The sequence below is a fragment of the Scomber japonicus genome, chromosome 16 (assembly GCF_027409825.1).
Source record: "Scomber japonicus isolate fScoJap1 chromosome 16, fScoJap1.pri, whole genome shotgun sequence".
Lineage (NCBI taxonomy): Eukaryota > Metazoa > Chordata > Actinopteri > Scombriformes > Scombridae > Scomber > Scomber japonicus.
In genome coordinates, this window is record NC_070593.1 from 25,028,661 (window position 1) to 25,052,370 (window position 23,710).

At 39.3% G+C, this 23,710-nt stretch overlaps 2 protein-coding genes across 2 annotated transcripts; one reads left to right on the forward strand and one right to left on the reverse strand.

The window, feature by feature from the left end:
- Positions 1-227: 227 nt before the first annotated feature.
- nol10 (nucleolar protein 10) lies at positions 228-14,171 on the reverse strand. The gene is made up of 21 exons (XM_053335387.1): positions 14,070-14,171; positions 13,461-13,506; positions 13,267-13,365; positions 13,108-13,185; positions 12,976-13,013; positions 12,446-12,582; positions 12,286-12,351; positions 12,092-12,152; positions 11,401-11,486; positions 11,087-11,165; positions 10,606-10,755; positions 10,328-10,394; positions 8,496-8,548; positions 5,055-5,181; positions 3,595-3,674; positions 3,358-3,456; positions 3,010-3,102; positions 2,675-2,851; positions 1,852-2,168; positions 1,491-1,593; positions 228-1,012 (listed from the first exon to the last, which is right to left on the reverse strand). Exons 1-21 carry the CDS (start codon positions 14,133-14,135, stop codon positions 836-838), a joined length of 2,199 nt encoding a protein of 732 aa, XP_053191362.1. The 5' UTR covers positions 14,136-14,171; the 3' UTR covers positions 228-835.
- A 1,470-nt stretch (positions 14,172-15,641) lies between these two features.
- On the forward strand, positions 15,642-22,481 carry atp6v1c2 (ATPase H+ transporting V1 subunit C2). The gene is made up of 12 exons (XM_053335195.1): positions 15,642-15,770; positions 16,285-16,352; positions 16,834-16,919; positions 17,423-17,517; positions 18,526-18,617; positions 18,699-18,794; positions 18,935-19,003; positions 20,861-20,953; positions 21,045-21,132; positions 21,213-21,310; positions 21,418-21,547; positions 22,392-22,481. Exons 1-12 carry the CDS (start codon positions 15,642-15,644, stop codon positions 22,479-22,481), a joined length of 1,134 nt encoding a protein of 377 aa, XP_053191170.1.
- Positions 22,482-23,710: the final 1,229 nt, after the last annotated feature.

The following is a 23,710-nucleotide window of genomic DNA, read 5'->3' on the forward strand; positions in this document are numbered from 1 at the left end:
CATTTCCAAGAACTGCAGTTGTTGGCGGGAGAAAATTAAAAAAAAAAAAAAAAAAAAACCCTCCTTACTCACATTTCTCTCCTCCCTCCTCTTACTACTGACGTAAGTAGTTACCAAACTGCCGAACAGGACGCATGTTTTAATCTGGCCAGTCTTTCCACAATTTGAATTTAAGTAGAAAATTGGATATTTTGGTTTTGAGCAATAAAACACTACAGACAAACAAGTGTTGTACCAAATATAATATATAGTACAAGTGTTGTTAATCCAATGTTGACTTAACAATACATAATAACAAATAGCATTAAAAAATACATTTTTACACACACGCACCTTTTATCCCCTCCATTAACTGTAATAGAGGGCTCCACTAAGGAGCAGCTGTAAGAAACTAGATGCCTGAGACAAGGCAGGTCATGTTAAGTCCTTTCAGCTCTTCATAGCTTTAATTCCTCCTGGGGCCACCCATGCTAAAAATGTATGTAGTCAAAGTACTTGATGGTGTTTTGGATAATGGCATAGTCTTTTCAGTATATGCACACACCTGGCGACATAAGTAATCATTTTTAATATGCTCTGAATTCTGCAGAGAGCAGCTAAACACATGGCCGAGACCACCCAGGAGCAGGGCAGGCATGTCTGTTCATTAATGTCAGTCTTTGCCACTTGTGCAGAACGTCTCCAGAAGCTTAAACATCGACATTCTTCTACATTTTTTAAGAAATCTTCCAGGGCGGAGTGAAGGTAAGAAACTAGAAAACTTGGGACTTTTTAAGGTGAAGACCGTTCTCCATCCAGCACAAAAGGCGCTGGATGTGGACTTGCGCTGCTATTCTCAGTATCTGCCCCTTCCTCCTCCTCTTCCTCCTCCTCCTCTTCCTCTGCCTCTGCCTCTTCCGCCGCCCCAACCCCTCCCACGACTGCTGCTCAAGTGTCCGGCAGAGCGCCTTAGCTTCTTCCTCTCCTCATGGTGTTCTCGTTCTGCCTGCTGCTGCTTCCTCTGTTGCTCTGACTGCGAAGGTGGACAGAAAAATGCATATTTAATAATGTTCAGCTGTGTCTTTCTACCAGCTGTACATAGATGACAGATAGGGGCGGGGGAGGAAAAACGATATTTTTAAAGCCCACTCATGTGAATAACCAATAAATTACACACCAAAAGCAATAATCTCAGGTTTTGTCATTATGATAATGTCTTCTATAGACATTGTGTGTTTTGAGCATGTTATTAATGGTAAATTACCATTTGCCTGATGAAAGTTACTTCACCAAAATAAAGCAAATAAATAAATGAACCATGAATGTCTACAGTGAAAGCTCATACTGAGCCCTTCTCACTATTTCCATACTGAACAACTGGCTGCATCAGTGATTTATAGTGTGTACATTGTTTTGTGTGTTATATTTTTATCCCATGTCTTTATACAACCGAGAGATAGAAACGTGTTGTAAGAGAGACGGGGGACAGGTGCACCACATGAGCAGTTTACCTTTTGGAGAGTGAAGGTTAGCTGTTTGCTGCCCACTGCAGTGTCGGCCATGCTGCTGGTTCCAGTGTGCTCCTCCAACTTCAGACGGTCCTCCAGAGAAGCCCTGTAGGAACAAACACACCTTCCTCAAACAGTGTCCACTATGCATTGAATACATATATACATATATTAGTACAACTTTGCTGACTTTCAGCGTTAAGCATGATTGTGTATATTATTTATTTAAGTTTGTAAATGTATTCATTGTGTCAGACTTTAAATCTGAATCTTAATCTGGGTTTCAGAGACTGTATATACCATCTGACACAAAAACACATCACTTCTGTAACAGTTCCACTTAACATATTTCCAAAAAACATACTTCTGTAGTTTCTGCTTGCGGGCCATGTCGTTAAAACTGCGGAACTCCTCCCCGGCTTTAATCTGATAAAACTGGGGCTGACTCTTCTTCTTGCTCTCGGCTGTGTTTGAGGTTTTCTCTCCTCCGTTTTGTTCCTTCTCCAGCAGCACCGTTTTGCGATCCGCGTCCTTCCTCTCCTGCCGCCGGCGGTCTCGACCCTCCTCCCACAGAAGCCTCCGCTGCTCCCTCACCTCCTCCACCCAGCTCTTGTCGTCATCCGAACTCTCTTCCTCGGAGCTGGCTCGCCCCTCGGATTCCTCATCGTCCTCTTCGGCCTCCTGGACGCAGAAGGTGCAAATGGAGAAAAATACAGATGTGATGTTCTTTAATGTACAACAGCCCTCCTCCTAAACAACATCTAGATATGATAGTACCAATCAATCAATCGTTATTTGTATAGCGCCAAATCACAACAAAGTCAAACCGAACTCTTCAGGTTTTCATTTTAAAGACACCCAACATTTCCAAATGAGCAAGCACTTGGCGACAGTGGCAAGAAAAAATAGCTGATATCACACTTGATACAATATTTCCAATACAAAAACTGAATGTGGAAAGCCACTATTTAGTCACGCTACTTGCTTCAGGCTTACAGGAATACTTTAGCATTCTGAGAAAAACGTCTTTTCACTTCTCAGGAGTTAGATAAGAAGATTGATAATACTCTCTTATTTATTTATTTGTCCTCCCTTTCTCACGGAGGAGCAGCTGAAAACTGGAAATTCAATCACTTTCTTTCTGTTAACTGTCAACTTGATCTATGCTGGAGATGTGCCAGCTTTACCTTTTGTGAAACCGCAGCTTGCTGTGCCAACAGACGCAGCTTCTTCTTCCTCTTCTGTCCCACCTTGGAGACGATGGGGTTGAGCAGGCGGAACTCCTCGCTCTGCTCATCCACCTGGTACTCTGGGTTCTCGAACATCACCTTGAAGCGGTCGTCTCCAAGGATGGAAGGGAGGACCTGCAGGTTTGTAAAGTAAAGTAAAATAGGGTTTGTTTGTTTTTTACAAGGCGATCCATTACAATAGGGTTTTATGGTTAGGTAGAGCATGCCCGTTCACAAGGTAGGTTTTATTTCCCCCCCAACACTTCTTTATTTTGTAATCCATGCTCTCCTACCTTGCCCTTCTTTTTCCTCGAGGCCAGCTCTGCTTCGTCGTCTCCCTGTTCCATCAGCTTGAGCGCGAGCTCCTTGTTGACTTTGGGCAGCGTCTGTCTCCGTCAAAACAAATTGCACACACACACACAGACACACACACACACACAGACAGACAGAGAGCAAACAAACAACATTACCCAACCAGCTTGATTAGTGAAGCAACACCTGTTTTTATTGACCTCTCATCATGAATAAAAACTTTTAATATTTCGCAAGGAACAGTGAAAAGAAAGTTGTGGCGCTCAACAAACTGCAGTGAAGCTGTAGCCACCAGTAAAAAGATGAGACATTTTGTCTGGCTCTCTCACCTTAACCTGGACTCTCTGGGTTCTGGACTCCTCGATCTTCTGTCGGATCTTATCCTTGCGATACTCCTCGTATGCGAAAGGATTTGCCATGCTTTTGACCTGAAGTGGCAAAAATGTAAAATCTATTCACTCCTCTTTGGAAACAGCAACATTTTCAATACAGTACTGTGTGTTATATCATGATCAACCTGATTTTAAGAACTCTGCCAAACATGCAAGATATCTTAGACAGTTTACCTTGTGATAAAGCCTGATGTCCATGAAGTAGCCGTGCATGTAGGCTCTCAGGAGAGATGATCCCACCAGGTGAGACAAACCTGAAAGAGACAGGCAAACAACACTAAGTCAGGTATTTCTGAGTGAGAAAAATGAGAATAAAAGTAAAAAAAGTAATTTTTTTACTTTTATTCTCATATTTTTTTACCATCACCAAAGACTACATTTGTTCATATCTGAGTACCGACTCTTCATTCACATTCCTGATGCACTTGCTGACATTTCAGTGGGTGATTATGTAAGTCTAGTTGCTTACATATTCTATAGATGTCAGTGAAACAGTGCATTATGTAATATACTGCCAGGATCTGATAACTTGTTAACTGTAGTCTACTCCCATGAAAAGTTACAGTTTACAGGTGTGACACAATGTCTAGGCCTGCCACAATAATTATCAACTTACATTTTACTGACGTTGCTTTATTTGATCAGATGCAAGCTGAAGTGAAGAGTAGATCCTATTAAATGATGATGTTTGTTTGTTTGTTGAACTTTTGCTAAATACTTACTAAATATCTCTAGCTGAAAACAATGAAGTTAATCCCAGATAAATGCTATAAAAAAAGTCTTTTCAAATACCAGTTTCATTCATTATGTCTTCATGACTTTGTGTAACTGAACAGGACTGCAGTGATCAAACAAGTAGCTGAAAGAAAATGTGTCACTTGAGCGTTATAAAGTTAAATCTGAGAAAAGCCTAAGAATCCCCACCCTGAAAAGACTTTTGAGGCACTCTCAGGCATGAATGAAAGCAGTGACGCACATCCGCACACGCACACACACATGCACACACACACATGCGCTGAGTGAGTTTCTAGAAAGGGGTAACTGGTTGCGTCAAAGCCTGCGTTGCAAACTGAGAGCGTGGATCAGAGGAGGAGACAAGAAGAATGTGGAGGATCTTCCGTCGGTTGCCTCTCTGGGTTACATAACCGGGCCACATTACGCGGCTCCTGTAAATCAACACCGCTGTTCCCCTGCCTGCCCCCCCCCCAACCCCCCTCCTCTGCTTTTATTCCACGGCAGCCAACCTCCTTTCTGCTTCTTGTCATTTGATCTCTTTACTGCTGAGCCTGCATTCCAATGTTCATTCAACCCTTCCAGTGTCCACTCCCACGCCCCCTCCCTACACACCCCCTATTCCCGACCCTCCTTCCTACCACCTCCCCACACGTTTTTCTTACCTAAAGCCTCTCAATCATTCCCTGAGCTTCTACTTATAGTCTAGCCACCCCTGCTTAACCCTTGAGGCGGCAACGCGACTCTGATTGATTCATAGTTTTGGGTTTAAGCTTTCGAGGGCTGGAATAACTTTCCCTTCACTGTCTCATAAGGGAAAACCTGTTGGGGAAGGGGGCTGGAGGGGAGGGCAGTGCATGTGGAGGTTCATGAAGAAGAAGGAAAGACGAAAGAGCTCTCACCCAGATTTTCCAAATCCTTCCTGGTGACAAACTTGTAGTCGTCGTACACTGTGCTCTCTGGGCTTTCCTCCAGCTCCTCGGTCAGGTTGTCGAGGAAGGAGCACCAGCGAGGCGCGGGCCCCAGAGCCTACACACACACACAGACACACAGACACACACACACAGACACACACACACACACACACACACACACACACACACACACACACACACACACACACACACACACACACACAAAGATACGGGGTCAGGTTTTGTCTATTGAGTAAATACCAAACCTTTCATGTATCTGTATAGATTATGATTGAGCTCTTGGAATTCTGCTGACACGTAACCCAATACTGGTGATACAGCGAACAGCAGAGAGCAAAGTGTCGCTACTTCTCAGGTGGACCGATCATTTTACACCCCATTTCGTTCCGCTATCCTAACATTGCCGCTGCTTATATCTGCTTGAAACTTAAGACACTGACTGGCTCATGCTAAGAAATTAGAAGCTCTGTTGTAATAATAGCAACACACTAGCATTCCTAGTAAAGGCCTGGAAATCAAAACCGAATCTCTACTTCTTTCTTTCTCCAATTCCATTTCCAATAAAGTTCTTTGTCTGTGGATTAGCTCATTAGTTGCTCACACTAGTAAAGCCCTTCTATGCAAATTTATGATTTTATGATTTGCAGATGTGAGGCAAAAAAATAAAAAAATAAAAAATAAAACCCAAAGTTCAGCTGAAGATAATATGAAGGTTCTGCAGTGTGAGTTAGCCAATGGAAGTGGGTGTCTTTGTCCTTGCAGTCATGTGAAGGTTTACTGATGGTGTTTTGGAACAGCTACCAAACCTACTCTATGAACTTTGTCCTGAAAACCTGTAATTTTGAAAAACTTGATTTATCTAACGCAGACGGTTAAGTCTCATATTATCATCGAGTGAACTTTAGAATGAGTTTTTTTTTTCCCTTCTCTTAAAGGTCGGCACGTGGAGAGGGAGAGAGAGAGAGAGAGAGAGAGAGAGAGAGAGAGAGAGAGAGAGGATGATTACAGTGTACATATGAGCATGTTGCATAAATAAAGTGAGTTATCTGGAAATGAAGGTTGGGGCTGGAATATCTCTCGTTTCTCTAAATGTCTTTTTGCTTATGGAGCTACATTGGATTTCCTTTAACTGTATTGCTTCACCTTGTCCTTTCACTGTCCCTGTAAGGACAAGGTGAAGCAATACAGGGGAGGGAATCCAATGTAAGGACAGGGTGAAGCAGGACAAGTTCAGGGGAGGTGGGGAAAAAAAGACCTGCGGATAAAACCTGGGTTGAAACAATACATTCATTTTGAAATTATAATTCATTTTCCCTACAATCACACATTTATAATGTTTGTCAAGTCCTGTGCCTTTCTATTTTCTTTTTTAGTGCTTTTACTCTCCCTTCATACGTGGCTGTAAAACACTGAGTTAAGAAAGGGTTAACTACTGTAAAGCTGAGCAGATCCAACTCTCTTAGAATACACTAAAATGAGACCTTCTGCCCTTTCAGAGGAGTTCGCTCAGTCCACACTGATGATGACATCACTCTGTGTCACACACTGAGGCCAAAGTCAACAGAAGCCGCTCAGTCTTTAGTTTGATAAGTGGAGAGCTGATAGCTGATAAAAGGGGCGTACCGTTTCTGGTTAATTCAACGCTACACAATGAATGATCTTGATGACAGCCATGACAGGTTATTCAAAAGAAATCTGAATACGTGTCCTGACTTTTCCCAAGAAGTTTGTTTCCTGAAACCATAAACTACCACATAGAAAAACTGAAGTGTTGTAAGAAAAAGTCCTAACTGATTACAGATCTGAAACATGTTTTGCATTGCAGTGCTTACATTTAGTCTACTAATAGTGAAGCTAAGACAGTGGGGTCAGTGGGGACAGCAGATAGATCATGATCTATGTTTGACTTGCAGTGGACCGTGCTTAAATTCCTATTAAGAGAAAATAAATATATAAATATATTAATAAATGTGAGAAGTCAACTCCAGATACACCAAACATTCTTAACCACCCAAATCTGCTCTCACCCAGGTGCTGTGTAGATGAATCCCACTTGATCTTAACCTGAAGGCATGTGGCTGAGGTTATTAGCATAGTTAACACACAATAAACACTATATAAAGATCAGGTGTACTGTGTGCAAATACTCTGTTACATGTCCAGGAACCAGAGAGATGACACAAAAAAATAAAAAAAATAAAAAAAAAGGTGCAAGAATAAAGATTAAATTAAAGATGAAAGATTTTTTCTATTCCTTATTTGCACGTCACATCTTCTTTATATAATGTCACTGTGTCATTAACCTTGTTGTTCTAGGTAACTAGCAGGGTCTACCCGCAGAAGTAGGGGATGAGGGGAGGAGCAGGTGGATCTCAGGTCTCTACACTGAAAGCCTGAGGTAGGAGGAGCGGGGGAATCTAGGACACTTCATTTATACGGTAGCCTAATGATGCAAAAATTAAAATCAGTCACAGTAAAAGTAAGTACGGTTATGTATTTATTTTAGATGGCACTGGAGTTCAATGCACTAAATGGGTTTGATTTTAAAAAGGAAAATCCAGGAATAAAACCTATTCATTGTTCATTTTCAGTGACAGAGTTATTTAATAAGGCAAAATAATGTATTCGATTAATTGATGAAATAATCAATTACAATAATAATTGATAGCTGCAGCCCTATATATGATATTCATGTGTTTTTAATGTTCCTCAAATGCAAAATGTATGTTTTCTTTCTTATCTTGGTACAAGTGTGTAAAATCTTCTCTAATCAGGAGAAGAGCAAAAATTTGAAAACAATGTGGTGAATCCCTGAAATCACTTGGTACTAACAAAATGGATATATAAAATAAAAATATCAAAAGGGAATGTTCGTGACTGGCTTCTTGCACAAGGCCCAAACGAATGACAAGTAACCTTACATTTGGTGTGGATGACCTGTTCTATGCAAATTTCTGGGAAACTTGATGGACCTGAATTCAATCGCCAAAACAATGGTCACGTTTCACTACATACCCGCAGGACAGAAGAGTCTCAGCACATCCATCAGACTGGAATTTATACAAATCCAGTTTCCTGTACACACACCTTCTCTTACATAAGATAGTATCAGTCTCAGGACAGATTAGATATGACTTTCTCACACAGCAGGCCTGTTGTTATTAGATTAATCCGTGTCATCAAACCACTCTGAATAACTGATATTTGTTACCGTTGCTCGATATGTGCACATCTGATATGTAACACCTAATATAATTTATTGCACCATGAAGTGTGGGTGAGGGTGTGCCTCTATCTGACTGTAGACTTATCAGACCTACACTTGAAGAACAGGATGTGAATATGACCCATCTGATCCCCATGGGCTGTAAAGTCACCGCAGAGGAGTGTGAATATGTCTGAACTCACCGGGATGTAGAACGTGTTCATCTTGGGATCTTCGTTGGCAGTGAAGAGCATTCCTGTGGATGACACACAGGGTGCAGTTAAACAATGCGAGGACGGAAGCATGGCAGCTGAACGCTGAATTTAGTTCCAGTCATTGCGTATAGAAAAGTCCTATTACACTTGAAAAATGAAAGTGGCTGGGCTGGTTATGACTTGATTATATGCAGCCTAAGGGTAGAATTTAGTTTCTGCTGTAATGAGAAGGGAAATAGAAACTGCTGTTTTTAGAAACTCTTCACGGAAAAGTAATAATTTAAAAACAGAAAAGAAAGAACCAAAGAATTGGTGAGCTGAATAAGTAGAGTGAAGGGAGTGTCTGTAATCTCATTGCTATAAAACTCATGAAAATGATGAGAAATTTCAGGTCTAATTCACACTAGAACTAAATGATAATTTTATTGTGAAAGTTCATATGAAAGCCAAAACTGACAAGTCAACGTATCTGAACTCCACAGTAAGATGGCGCCACCCGGAGGTAGAAGAGTGAGACGCTGTGACTGAAGAGCCCTTTTGAAGTCTTTTTGAAAGACAGAGAACCGCTTGAAACTTTTGAAAGAAGAAACAACACCTTCTTTCTCTTACTGATGAACTACTTGGCCTGATATGACCAGTAGCTTAGGCTAACGTTAGCAAACTTTAGCTTGATATCACTTTATAAAAAGACCTGGAAAGGATGTCAATGGTTTAACAGCAAAACTATTTTGTCTATAGGTTCATTTGCACATACACTCCACTAACAGCTAGATTATTACATGTTCACACCATCATATTCTTTTTGAATGGATACAGTTCTGTGTCTGAGTTTGTAGCATTAACGTTGCTAGGCTAGCAAGTGTGTTTGCTAGCCTAGCTGTTTTATTGTGAGTGTGCTACAGTCAGTCAGGCCAGAAAGTGTTTCCGTAGCCAAGTTTAACTGGCAGGAGTTTCTGAAGGTTGGTGTAACATCTTTTTCTGCCACAGAGGAAATAAATTCATGAAGTGTGAAAACATATTTCGAAGTATCTGCTACAGAAACAGAATATGTTGGCTGCCAAATAGCACTGTTAGAAATGATAAGCAGCTCAAAAAGACAAGCAGGCAGTCTTATAAAAGCTAACTGCTGGAGAAATGTATTTTTAACTGCTTCTTGTAGCTAAATGTGTGAGTATGTGACTATACTACAGTTATAATATGTATATATATATAAAAGTTATATTCAAAAAGCAAGTTATTTTACCAGAAACAGCTGCTGGACAATTTTTTCTACTTGTGCTACCGTTACATTATCTTTTAGCATTCATCAATATCCCATAATTGTTTAATGTAGCCACAGTGGCCACCGGCTTTTTTTTTTTTTTGACTATGACTAAATACACTTTTACAGATATAATAAATGTGCTGTTTGGTTTTCCATGCTTCATTTGCATAGATGTTCATAAGAAATATCGTATTCTATTAATTTTTTAAAACTTTATCCATTAACGTCTTATAATCAGCTACTGTTACTCTTGCATTTCTTTGCATCCAACCAATTTACTTTCTCTTCTCTCGTGATCTTGATAAAGATAACTGATTGATGAGTCAATTCAGCAAGATAGTTTATAAAAAATAAAAAATAAAATAAAGCTAACTAGTTAATACATGGATATATTTTATAATTAAATTTTTATTTCTTTCTACATCTTTTCTGACATGTATAATGGTGCATTTATAAGAGTTATCTATTGATTTCAATGTGCATTATGCTTTCATTTAATTTCTGTTTTTTTTACATGTTTGAAATAAACATTCAAATCTCATCTTGTTCTTCTTACCTGAACGAGGATACATGCAAACATCATTGATGTTGCTCTGAGGCTGTATGGAGGAGAACACTTTGCCCTGTGATGAACAGAATAAGAGATGAGCACACAGTTAGCACACAAGCTTACACACTGTTTCACATGTGCTAATGTCAGCATGACGACTCCACTTAAATACTCTTTACATCGTCTCAGACAACTCACAACATCCTGGCTGCTATCAGTACTGAGCCATTCATTGAATCTGAGCATCTACACATATATTCCTGTACTGGCTGTTAGAACCTTACATTGTCTTTGTTCCACATTTTGATGATCTTGGAGTCTGCGGACACGACCAGGTCCATCGGATCGTGGAAGTTGAGTGATTTGATTGGCAGGTTGTAGAAGTGGTCTTTAACCAGCAGTGGCTGGCTGGAGCGCAGGTCATATAGCAGCACCTGCAAGACGGAGCAGAAGGGTGGAGAAATCACACTCACACTTAGAAATCTGTATAATACTCCAACAGGTAGAAAAAAGTAAGGATGTATCCGGGAGGACTATTATAGTTGTTTTCCAATTCTCAGTTTTATATCACAGAATCACAGGAAGAAGAGGTGGAATTTCCCGCCAATTGGGAAGCTGACAGTTTAACATATCAAACAGAAACACAGTGGAGAACGTAGCTGTGAGCCAGTGTTACCTAGTTACTGACCACTGATGCCAACAGGACCTTTAAAATAGTAAATGATGTGTGTGTTTCTTTCAGAGAGCTGAATGACTTTGGTTTACCTGTCCTGTGCTGGTGCCCACTGCCATGGTGAGGGAGCCGTTAAACTTCAGTGCAGTGATTGAAGGCAAACTCTGAACTCTGTTAACAAAAACAAATCACCGTAAAGACAGGAAATGAATATTTATGGGAATAAAATGTATGTATGGTGGCAGTATGGTAAACACACCACAGCTGCTTTCTGACAGGTTAAAAAGCATTATTACAAGCTTTATTAATGCAGCAAAGATACAAATACCACGTGGCTGCATATGCATGGTCCGGCTAAGATCAGCTGAACTCATTTTGCATCTCTGTGTGACAGCTTGCTACTTACTCTGTTCCTTCAGTGAGGCTGCTCAGGGCGCAGTCCAGCATGCCCACTCGATTCCGGACGCGAGGGTCCCAGCATTCCACCTTTCCCTGGTAACAGAACAGGAGAGATGTCAAACATGTCAGTCAGAGATTTTAATATTAACTGCAACTGAATTTAAGCCCATGAAAAAGCTGCAGTAGGCAACTTTTCGTGTTGGCAGCTCCAAATGTAAGCGAGAGGCAGCTTGGAACTCATGTAGAAATCATGTAACACACTTATTTTTATATCAGCCCAGCTGGTGTGTGATGATTTTTTTTTTAACCAAACAATATCAAAGAGATGATAGAGGAGAAAGAGCCACCATCACAATCCAATAATGAAAATGAAAAAAACATAATACACTCTGCAGTTTATTTTCTTCACTGTTTTTACTTCTAAACTAACAAAATCAATCTTTTTGATTTTGACACAAACAACAGTAAAATTGATCATCTGTGAAACTATAATCTAATATTCTCAATACAGACATTTAATCATCATTGGGGGCTTTTATTGTGATCAATAGGACTATTCATATTTTAAACAATACGACCTTTTCAAGTCTTTGTTTGTGCAATTAAGCATTTGGTAATAAACGGCCACTGTCACACGTGTGTCTGCTGTGGCTCATTTCACACACTCACACACACACACACACAGCTATGACACTTACCTCAGAGGTTCCTGTGGCGAACAAATGATGGACGGGGTTGATGTCACACACGTTGTGCTCTCTGATTGGAAAGGAAAGAAAAAGAAGCTGTGTGAACATCGGCTAAGGGTAATGACAGAAAAGAACTTTTACACTGACTGCTATATTTTTTTAGCAGGCTGAATGTAGAGAAAGAAATGCTTTGTGACACTCACACAGCATCTGTCTGAAGTGAGTTGAGGAAGCGGCCTTGTTCCAGATTCAGCCTAAAGACCTCTGAACTGAAAAAGAAAAAGAAAAACAGTAACAAACTTCTACCTAAAACATGCCTGAATAAGAATATGCCTAAACATCTATCTACAACATCTTTCTCACCTGCTCCCCACAAAGAAGAGGTCACAGGAGGGATAGTGGTAAGAAAAGTCCCGTCCAAACTTGGGAATGCGTGTCTTGTAGTAGTGACCGTGCTGAGAGTGGAACTCCACGTAGCGATCACAGTGTAGAAACACCAGCTGCACGCAGGAGAAGAGAGGATTTAAAGTTAGAACCAGTGAACAACACTCACATAACAATCTTGACATTATAACATCTGAACAGTTCATGAATTTGGATTAGAAACACATTCAGTGCTTCAGCATCAAGAAAATAAAAGCTCAGTTTAAACCATAACCACATATTTATTACAATACTGAAACTATTACAATAAGATTCTAAACAGCTCTGCCATAAATTCTATTTTAATGAAGCTTATATAATTTTTAAGTTTTTGTTGACATTGTTGGAAAGGTGATATTACTGTCGCAGTGAGTGGTGGTGACTGCTTAAATTGAATGGTATTCCTGATGTTTGATCCACCCCATTAACATACATGTGCTCAGTGAGAGTATGGATAAACATAACCTTACCTTAGAGTAGTCATCAGACAGGATATCAAAGGCCACGACTGTGAGGAAGGGGGGAAAAAAAAAACTCATCTAAATTCAGTTGTCCATGATATGAAAGTCCATCAGCGAGTGTTTGTGTGTGTACTGACTTACCATCTGAATCCAGGCAGCGCTCAAACTTCAAGGACAGCTGGTAGGTGTCATAACAGCGGATCCTGGGTTTGTACGTGCCTGAAATAAAGGAACATTTAAAAAAGAAAAAGATAGAGTAAAGAGCTCACTCCTGATTCCTGTCTGTGCTTAATCTCTTACCTGCTGCCAGGATGAACTGCCCGTCTCTCGACACTTTGATAGATGTGCACACTGTGGGCATCTCAAAGTCCTGGATGAGCTCAATCCTGCGCTGGATGTCTAGAAAATAAACAAACATGATGTCAGAATAACTACATGCATTTATAGCAAAGAATTAAACAGGGGGACAGCTGAAACTGTAGCTGGCAACTCACCGACATCTTTCTTTTGTAGCTGCCTCTTCTTTCGATCTGACAGCCACTGCAGGTGAAAGAGATGGTAGGGGAAAATGAGGAATGAGTAAATAATGAAGGCTAATCTTAACAGAGGTAAGTTCATACTGTTGAGAAGGTCTCTCAAGGTTTTCAGCTGTATAAACATGCTCCTTTATTGATATAGTGGTTTACATTAAAGTCTACACATCATCTTCCCCCACCTCAATTATACACAATAAGTCTAAATTATGTACTTACAAACTGTCCATTACACTATTTATATATGTAATAACAGAATAGCTTCTCTTTCTAGCATGTCCAACACAATAAAACACATTTTTCTATCATTTATAATTCACACAAGTTATAATATGGCGTGGAATTTAATAAAAAAGAACATGTTTTGGGTTGTTTTTCAGTGTCTAGCCCGTATGTTGTGACGTTATGTAGAAACTTATTTTTTTAAGAGAGTTTATCAATGAAATGTACTCAATAATGTTTAAAGAATAGTCAGAACTACTCTTGTCACGGCTAGCTGTGTTAGCGTGTCAGCTCATTTTAAGGTAAGCGACTGCCCAAATGTTACTCGAGTGAGTTCGTGCTTCTCACCTCTGGAAGAGACTTTCCGTAGCTTAAATTGTAAATCTTCACATCGTTCACACTGGATATCTGCATTGTAGAAAGTGAATTCGGCTCCGGTCACACATAACACTTATCATCCACGTTGTTACAGCGGAGCAAAAACAGGAAGCGGCGGTGAGTTTAAGGAAATACGTCCGTGTAGAAACACCGAACACGCACATACAGACAGCCCCTCTTCTCTCACCTCTTCCAAAGGTTTATAAAAAGAACATTTTATAAACCTTGTAAGTCGGTAAAACACTGGGAAAAACACATATTCAAATAACTTTAACTTTTATTAAGATATTATGTTACGATAACAGTTAGCAAGTTAGTTAACTGGCTATAGGAAACTGTACATTTATGTCGCATTATTAAATTACTTGAGAAAAAATCTTGTACATATCCAATACAAATAAAATTAGGTTTTATCAAGATATTATGTTATGAGAACAGATAGCCACTTAGCTAGTTAGTTAACTGGCTTATAGGAAACCATACATTTATGTCGCATAATTCAATTAAGAAAAATCTTGCACATATCCAATAAAAATAACTTTTTATCATGTTACGGTAACAGTCCAGTTAGCTGGTTAGTCAACTAGCTAACAGTAAACATACATTTATAGCGCTTTATCAAATTATCAGAGAACTAATCTTGTACATATCCAAATGAAAATACTTTCAACTTTTATTAACATATCATATTGCAATAGTCCAGTTAGCTAGTTGGTTAACTAGCTAATTTGAAACCGTAAATATTTATGTCACTTTTTCAAATAACGTCAAAATATTTATTTTATTCGCTGAAAACCAAATAAATGAAAGTGACAGAAAGACATTTTTAAAGCCAATGTATCGCTCATACAGTCACAACTGCTACAAGAAGGACGGGAAAAGGTGACAATTTAAATACTTAAACACATTCAAACACACCAGTCCATTAATGTTCTGGGTTATCATGTCTATTCGAATAAATATATTTTTGGTAACTTAATGAACGTACGTTATGTAATGTAATTGTTTAATTACTGTTCAAACAAGCTTATTAAGTCGCCTGCAGCCCTGTCACATCATTAAGTGTATTGTAACAGGGGCGTTTATTTGAATGAGTTGGAGTAATATAACAGCCTCTGGTGATCCTAGATGTCAGTCAGTCAGTCTCAGGTGAAGCTGCTGCTCAGACTCTCCCAGCACTCTGTGTGGGACTGACACGGGATGGTGATGAAGATAACCTGAAGGTAACTAACCCTACTTATTTTCCCCTTTTTAAAAAAAACGACTTTATTTGATTCTATGTAGCTAATTAAGGCAGAAAGTGGAGGAAATTAATATGGTCACGTCACAGTTAGTTCATTAAGAAATTAAATAATATAAACAGGTGTAAAATCTTAAAAATGTTCAATTTAACAAAGCCACAATAGCCTTAAAACCTGCTGTCCGTGTTTTCTATGATCCTCTATGTGTTTTCTTGCTCTGGGTCGCAGACTTTTTCAGTGCCAAACTTTTCTCAAAGAGTGGATTTTAACTGGAGTTTCCATATGTGAAGCACTGGCAGTCATGACAGACTTGTGGTTAATTTCTGTCCCGCTGGATAAGACCAGTTTAACCAGTGTCGAAAAACTCAAGCACACCATTGCCAAAACCGGCCTGGCCTCCTGCTGCAAGTTCTCCATTCCAGATCTCAAGGTAGGTGAGGTATTATCTGTCCCGCTGAGGAGGAGTAGAGTGGAGTGTGAGGAGTTAATGTATGCCTATACGAAGAGGAGTCACTCTTTGTTGTTTGCAGTGAGCGACGTGTGTTAGTTCTGTGTTTATACTATACAGTTGAGTGTCTTTGAGGAGGGTGCTGGTGTTTGGTGTCCTTCTCTGGTGAAGGGATAAAAGGCTCAGGTTGCTCTCCACAGTTTGAGACAACATTTCCATCTGACCCATTTCACTCAACGTGATCAATGTAACCCAGACTGCTAAGGAACCACATATAGCTTTTTAATTCTATCAAGATTTTAAACATGAAAACCTGAGCAAAGGTAATATTAAATGTGACATGTGGGCTTCTCTAGGCTCATCTATAAAAGCTAGAAAGTTCAGGGGGTCATGTAGAACTTGTTGGTTATTTGTAGTAATGTGAGTTTTCTATGATGTCAGATGGATAATACATCGGCTTTAGTGATAACTGTGCTTGTCTGTGCTTTGATCCCAGGTGGGAATACTGGACAGTCTGCTGTGTGTGTCGGATGACCTCTCCAGGCTTGACACGCTGACCGAAAGGTAAAAAAAAAAAGAAGAAGAAAGAGCCACGAACCAAACTGTTGCCCAGTCTGTGGTTTTGAGGACGGCGCCTGTTCGACATTTACACATTTGTAGCTTAATGTGCAGCTATGTCCTTAATTAAGACTAGTGACGGAGAGCTTGTGTGCGGTCGATGATTTATTTATGGTCAGGGGCAGCTGACGGTTAGTTTCCCCTCCTGATTTTAAATTCATTGTCGGTGTGTCTGAGCTGACATGGCACACAATGGGATGCTTGAGCCTGTTTATGACATTTAAATGTGTTCTAAAGGAGACCAAGGAAAATGTTACAATTTAAATGAGCCGGTTAGTTTAATCCTCTGTCCCCAGAATCTCTCCTCAGCTAGAAGTCTTTACTTGGATAAATAAAACCCTGGTTACACATCCTACACCAGTCTTGATCATTGCATAATACCATATAGATACTCTGTAATAATTATATTTTCCCTTTGTTTGGTCAGTGTGATTAAAAAAACATGTCAGTGTATGAAGGAGGTGATGGAGCAGGCCAGTGACAAAGTGCTGGAAAATGCCTTAGCCAATGGAGGTGGGTCTCACACGCACACACACACACACACACACACACTCACACATACATGCCGAAGGTGTTAATTACATTGTATAGAAACTCATTAAGTAAGTGCATAGAAGCCCTGGGCTACATGTACATCGTAAATGAGACTAAGAACTACTTTAACTGACCTCAATATGCATGTATACACACAAACACAGACATAACATACATATGCTGACCCCTTTATCTTATATTACACTCCCCCCTCCATCAGACCACGGCATGAATCAGAGAGCCCTCCAGTCTCCTTTAAAGGCGTTCCTCAAGTCTAAGAGGGGTATTTTATCTGCTGCTAATTTGCTCTTTGAGCTGGAGTGCAGTGCTGTGTGAATCACTTAATAGCCTCTGAGTTTTTGACACTTCTTACAGTGCATAGTCTAGTATGTGGTGGTGTGTATTTGCAATTTAACACATTTCAGTTTCTAGTTTGGTTATGAATTCTTGTGTGTGTGTGTGGGTGTGTGTGTGTGCCTCAGTGGACCTGATGAGCTACGTGACAAAGTTTCAGTGGGACAAAGCCAAGTATCCTCCAGCGCTGCCTCTCTCCAACCTGGTAGCCACCATCGATAAGGTATGAACTGATGAAAATGAGCATAACAAACAGCAGGTGTGACGTTGGCTCCTTTTATTAAGTCATGTGCACCCCTAAAAACATGATTTGTGACATTTTAGGGGATCTCTTCAATATTGACAAAAAGCTACTTTTATCATGCATTTCTAATTTTCTGTACCTTCACCATCATGGATCATGCATACAATTAGGCTGTTGTTGATGTATGATTCATACGTGAAGGCTTTTCATCATTAATTCACTCAATCTGTGCATTACTCAGCATTTCCCCAAACTGCCATGACTCATTTATTTGTTATGTTGTCAGCATACAAATATGTCAGATATGTCAAAAAAACAAAAAACAAGGAAGATACTCACAAATGTACCAAAATTTCTTCCCCTGATGAAAGAAAGTGAGCTCCCCCGAAAGTAGGTACAATAATGTTAACGGGTAGATCCAGATTTTTTCAAGTCTGGCTTAAAGCAGCACTCACATGTCCATATATACACTTGTAGGACAGTGATCTCGATCTAACCCAACCCAATTGTAATAAATGGATGGAAATCCACAATCCTCCATCTGTGATTATCTTCTACAGTTATAATGTTTTTTATGTTCAGTTACCCTGTTGTGTCTTCCATGACTTCGTTAAAACTCATATTAGCTTGAGTTGACCTTTTGAGTATATTGTTTGCACAGAAAGAGGATGGTAAATGTTGTCCATCATCTCTTACATTAGAGTCACACTAGGAAGAGATTACAGCACTATCAATAAGAAAGATTCCACAACTAATAACTCTTTCAAAGTACATATGGGCATATGATTAATGTTTTAGGTCTGCTGTGTGACCACGATTATATGAACTTTTTGCAGTAAAGCTTTAATGTGCATGCAGAAAGCAGAATTATTACTTTTAAATAGAGTTAATGTGTTCTTTTCTCCTACAAGTTTTTAAGTCATGATGCATTACTTCTGACACTTACACTGTATGTGCTGTGGATACCTGTGTGTTTGTGTGTGTCAGGAAGTTTCCCAGGTGGAGTCGGAATTAAAATCCCGAGCTGCGGCGTACAACAGTGCGAAAGCAAGCTTGCACAGCCTCAAGCACAAACAAGAGTGAGTGACATCGGGTACAAACGAGGTGGATCGGTACATTATCTATGTCAATATTGAACTTAGATGTCTGTTTCTCCTCAGAGAGAGTTTGCAAACTCGGAGTCTCAATGACATAGTGAGAAATGAAGACTTGGTGGTCTCAGAGTATCTCACCACTCTAATAGTTGTGGTGCCCAGGTCAGTAACACGTGCACACTGGAACAACATCTTTTACAATTTAGTCCTTTTTTTTTTACTGCACAGCACTCTTGTAGTATGCATTATCATATCAAATTCTTCATATGTAAGTGGGTTTCTTTGCATGTTTTTGCTCACAGAGGGATCTTTGTGCAGTGGGAGAGGACCTATGAATCTTTGTCGCAGTTTGTGGTTCCACGGTCAAGCAGGTGAGCTGTCTTTTTTTGCACTCGTAGCCGTAAGACTAGCCATTCCACTTGATCCAAATACAAGATTGATTGCCTGCTTTCCAATCCAGCAGGTCAGGCTAAGTAACCACAAGTGTTCCATTACCAGCAGAAAGTAAGAGTCCATGTGGCCTGGATCCTTAACAGGGAAGGAGTGTGTTTTTTTTAAAAAAAGGAAAAAATGTATCCAAGTGGAGTTTTTAATATCTGAATGCCATAAAAGGATCAAGCCAGATACCTTACATGAAGAAATGTAATGTACTTTGTAGACTTTGTAGAAGAGTTCTTGTTGTTTCAAACAGGTAAAACAGACTTATAAGTAAATAATACATTTTAATGCCAGCGTGTGGGTGTTCCTCTACATAACATCACAGCTTGGAAAAGTGTCTGAGAAAGTGTTTATCATTTAGAGACAACAATATCTCCACTAATACCTTCACACCTATAGCCCATTAGGTGATTAATGATTAATGGGCTATAGGTCGTGTACAGACTGTCCTTGACTTACATCTCCCTCACCACTTTGGTTGAGTTTATTATTAGTTTGTTCATTCATTAGTCACTTCATTCCTATAAGTACATAAAGTTTTATGACATTGGGAAATTTCCAGCTTGAATCCACCCAGGTCCAATCAGTCAGGGTGATGTGTGGGCATGTCTTTAATTTAATTAAATCTACCAAGACCAATGATGAAATAGATAAACAGTTTAATAAATAAAAGGAAAAACATCTGTATCATAACATCATTTTCTAGGTCATTAAGTTGTGAAAGATGTATCCATTAATAAACCATTCCTAAATAACCATGGCCAACTATGAAATAAATATTCTACTAAAAATAAATCACAATCTTTGAGTTACTGTTAAAGAAAGTTTAATTGAACACATTAAAAAAATATGACAGGGTTTTAGAGTTGTTCTGAAAAGGCCATAAACACACTGCTGTTTTCATGTAGTTGTCCCCTAAGAACTGTGAAAATGTGCTTATTTCAATCTCCTTTATTATCATATTTCTCCTGTCAAGGTGTGTCAACTTTAAACAATCATTTTTATTAGTACATGAACTGGTGAGTAATTCCCAGCATAATGAAAATAAATAAAACCTTAAATAAAACTATGTTAACTTTGAGTATTAAAAGAATGTAAAACACTTACATAGTATAAATAAATAATGTACTATTTGCTGATGCTTACCAGATATAGTGTTTCAGACTTTATTTAGATTTATATAGCACTTTTCATAGACAGGAGCAGGAACTGAGTAAACACTATCACAACTCTGATAATTCTGCAGTGAGGAAACACCAGAGGTAGGATAAAAATGTAAAAAATCCAGAATACACAAAGTAGTGTGTTTACCATGTTCACCGTTAGAGTTTAGTGTGTTAACATGTAGCATTTAAAGACAATAGTGAAGCTGCGGCTGATGGGAATGTCAATTTTTTTGCAGATGATAAACCGAAGTCCTGTACAAATTAAAATGTTGATGATGGTGTGAGATAAAAAGTCAGTCAAGTATTTGGAGAACCAGAGTTATTACAAGTCATCTTGAGGAGGAAACATGAGTATCTATTCACTAAATTTCACAAGAATCCATTCAATAGTTTTTGAGATATTTTAGTCCAACACTGCCAACTATAGACCTGTGTTGCTAGCATGACTAAACACATTGATTACTAGTTTGAGTATGACTTCATCGTTGATAACCATGTGAGCTTCACATTGCATGATACCTGGTCTATTATCACAATGCAGTAGCTATTACAGCACATTGATATCACTCACCTCTTGTCAATTATCACTCTAGTTTTCTGTCATTTGTTTGCTTGTGACTTCAGGAAACTCTTCGAGGATGCAGAGGGAGGCGTTTTCTCTGTGACGCTTTTCAAAAGAGCTGTGTGTGAATTCAAAGCCAAAGCCCACGAGAGCAAGTAAGCAGGATGGATCGCCAAAAAATACAACATCAAGTCAAATCTGTGTCGTCTGTGTCAATTACCATAGTGTAGCCTATGATCCACACAGGTTCACCGTGCGGGAGTACAGCTCTGATCTGGAAGAGAAGCATCAGCTGGAAATGAGGCAACTTCATGTTCACAAGAAAGAACAATACGTGAGTCAGACATCATGCCTGCTTTCTGTAACGTTTGTGTGTGTTGTAGTGTGTTATTAATGTGCATGCTTCCTCCATAGGGAATCTTTGTGAACTGGCTGAAGGTGAATTTCAGTGAAGTGTTTGTTGCCTGGATTCATTTGAAAGCGTTGAGGGTGTTCGTGGAATCAGTTCTCAGGTCAGTGCAGATAACAGTACTGATTTGTGTTCTCTCATTCATTCAATGGCGTGTGATTCATTCATTCTCCTACGTGTGAGTAGACTCATAGTGCTATCCACTGCCAGGTATGGATTACCTGTGAACTATCAGGCCCTTCTGCTGCAGACAGACAAGAAGCGCTCAAAGAAACTGAGAGAAGAGCTCACCTCACTGTTCATGCATCTGGACCCCACTGCCACTGTCAGCAAGAAAGATGTAAGAGGTCAAAGTCAACTTCATTGCATGAAATATTTATTATAATTGTGTCAATGTAACATTTACATTTCATCTAAAGCATGAAGACACACACAAACATACAAAAGTGTGACTGTGGAGTGTAACATGTGACAAAATAATCTCAAAAAGAAGTTCACTCACATACATAATGACACCTACTACATCTTTTCTACTCTGTCATGTAGGCCTGTCACAATCTCTCAGTCATTGTTAATATAAAACATATTGATTATAGCAGCTTTAAAAACATTCTGAATGCAGCATGAGCTTGAGCTGCTGCCTGTAGCCAGTTCATTAAATGTTTTCTTATTTAACCTATTGCTTTACACATCCAGTGATTGTGAGGTTCAAACATGCTGAAGGCCACACTATAATGATATGATACTTAGGAAAAAAACGATAGAAATCAAATCAATTCTTTAAGAGAACTTTGACTATGTTTCCTGAACAGCTGCCATGTTTTTCTATTTACAAAAGACCACTGAGAGTCCAGTAAGTGTAGTGTCTGTCCAGTCAGATATCATGTGGGTGTCTGAGTGAGGGAGAGCACTGTCAACCATCTGCGGTCCAGCCCTGTTGAAATGACATCTGTCTCATGCAAATTCATCCATGCTTTTGGCAGACCGTGGTGACAGAAGTGAAATTATGGGTCACTGTACTGCACGCACATTTACTGCACACAAATCATGGCAAGATAACCACAATGCACATTTTAAAATGATGAGCACACTGCACACGCTCCTATGTTGGATGGTGTGTTTTCATTAGTTGGAGGTGTGTGTGACTGTGTTGCTGTGTTTCTGTGTCTCTGTGTGCTGAGCAGGTGAGCTGTGAAATCCCAGGAATCTCTCAGCAGGAGTATTTCTCCTACATCTGCTTCCATATCCACACCAACATGATGGAAATCAGCTAGCAGTCAGCGAAGAGAGAGGACCCACACACTGACGAAGCACTCGGGGCCCTGTCCCTCATATGGTGGCTTGTTCCATGTTAGTCAGAATGAGGAACATGCAGACCCTCAAAATATTCCTTCAACATCTGACTGACTCCTGCAAATAATCCTATTAAGTGAATTTTGTATGGATTCAGATCCTCATCACTACACTGTCAACTGCACATGGACTTCACTTTGTGATGTGCTCCACATGGACCTGTTGAACCACTTAAATATGTTTAACTATAAGCATTTCTTCTAAATGTAAATATAATGTAAATATTGATACCTGAGTACAGCTTCGAACATCTGAAGTGTATGCAAATGCACACATGTACTTGAACACATGTACTGTACATATGTATTTACATTGTCTGTGGACAACTGAAAAAACATTTAGAGAATCAACCCTTTTTGCAAATACAATACCTATGCAAGCATGTGTGCATACGCAGCAGAAAAAAAGCACCTGTAAAAACAGAAGTCTGCAGTGTCTGCATATACTATTCAATACATATCATTCCCAACACATCAGCTCATGTGTATGCATGTGTGCATCTATACCTGAAGACCTTGGATGAAGGGGAATATATGATTACAGTATCTGTGGACAAACCTACAGATCTCATCAAATGTCATCACGCAGTAATAAAGTGGATTTCTTCCTGCATAGTTTGACATTATTCAACAAAACATTACAAAACATTTTGATAACATTTATAATAATAATAACTTTATTTATATAGCACATTTTAAAGTGCTTTGACAGACAAGGCAAATGCAGTATAATACAAAGCAAAGACATACAACACAGAGCAGCAACAAAGCAAAAAAAAAAAATACACTGAGTTTTCATGTTGTTTTGTGAGAGAGTCACAAGAGACTATACAGTAAACAGTATAATGAGTCCTATTGGAATGTAGTTCAGTAGAAGTATAAAGTACTGTAATACTCAAAGTGCATCAAAATGAAGTGCAACACTTTTCTTACTCTCCACCTCTGAATGCTATACAGTCCATGGTCACCAGAGAGAGCACTATCTCTGTTCTGTGCAGCCACCAGTCTCACAGCATGTATCTGCTTTCCATAAATTGCATCTGATTTGTTTGCATCAATATGTTTCATGCTATTCCTTCTGCCACTGTAAATTCAACTAATGGTTAATTGATACCACTCCAAAATACACCTTGAACAATTGGCCTATAACC

Coding starts and splice junctions, on each gene's coding strand:
- nol10 (XM_053335387.1), bottom strand. CDS start 14,135: ATGCAGATATCCAGTGTGAACGATGTGAAGATTTACAATTTAAGCTAC. Junction 13,186..13,266: donor GCAGTTCATCCTGGCAGCAG/GTAAGAGATTAA, acceptor CCTTTATTTCAG/GCACGTACAAACCCAGGATC. Junction 11,487..12,091: donor TCGCCACAGGAACCTCTGAG/GTAAGTGTCATA, acceptor TTCTGTTACCAG/GGAAAGGTGGAATGCTGGGA.
- atp6v1c2 (XM_053335195.1), top strand. CDS start 15,642: ATGACAGACTTGTGGTTAATTTCTGTCCCGCTGGATAAGACCAGTTTA. Junction 15,771..16,284: donor TCTCCATTCCAGATCTCAAG/GTAGGTGAGGTA, acceptor CTTTGATCCCAG/GTGGGAATACTGGACAGTCT. Junction 17,518..18,525: donor TGGTAGCCACCATCGATAAG/GTATGAACTGAT, acceptor TGTGTGTGTCAG/GAAGTTTCCCAGGTGGAGTC.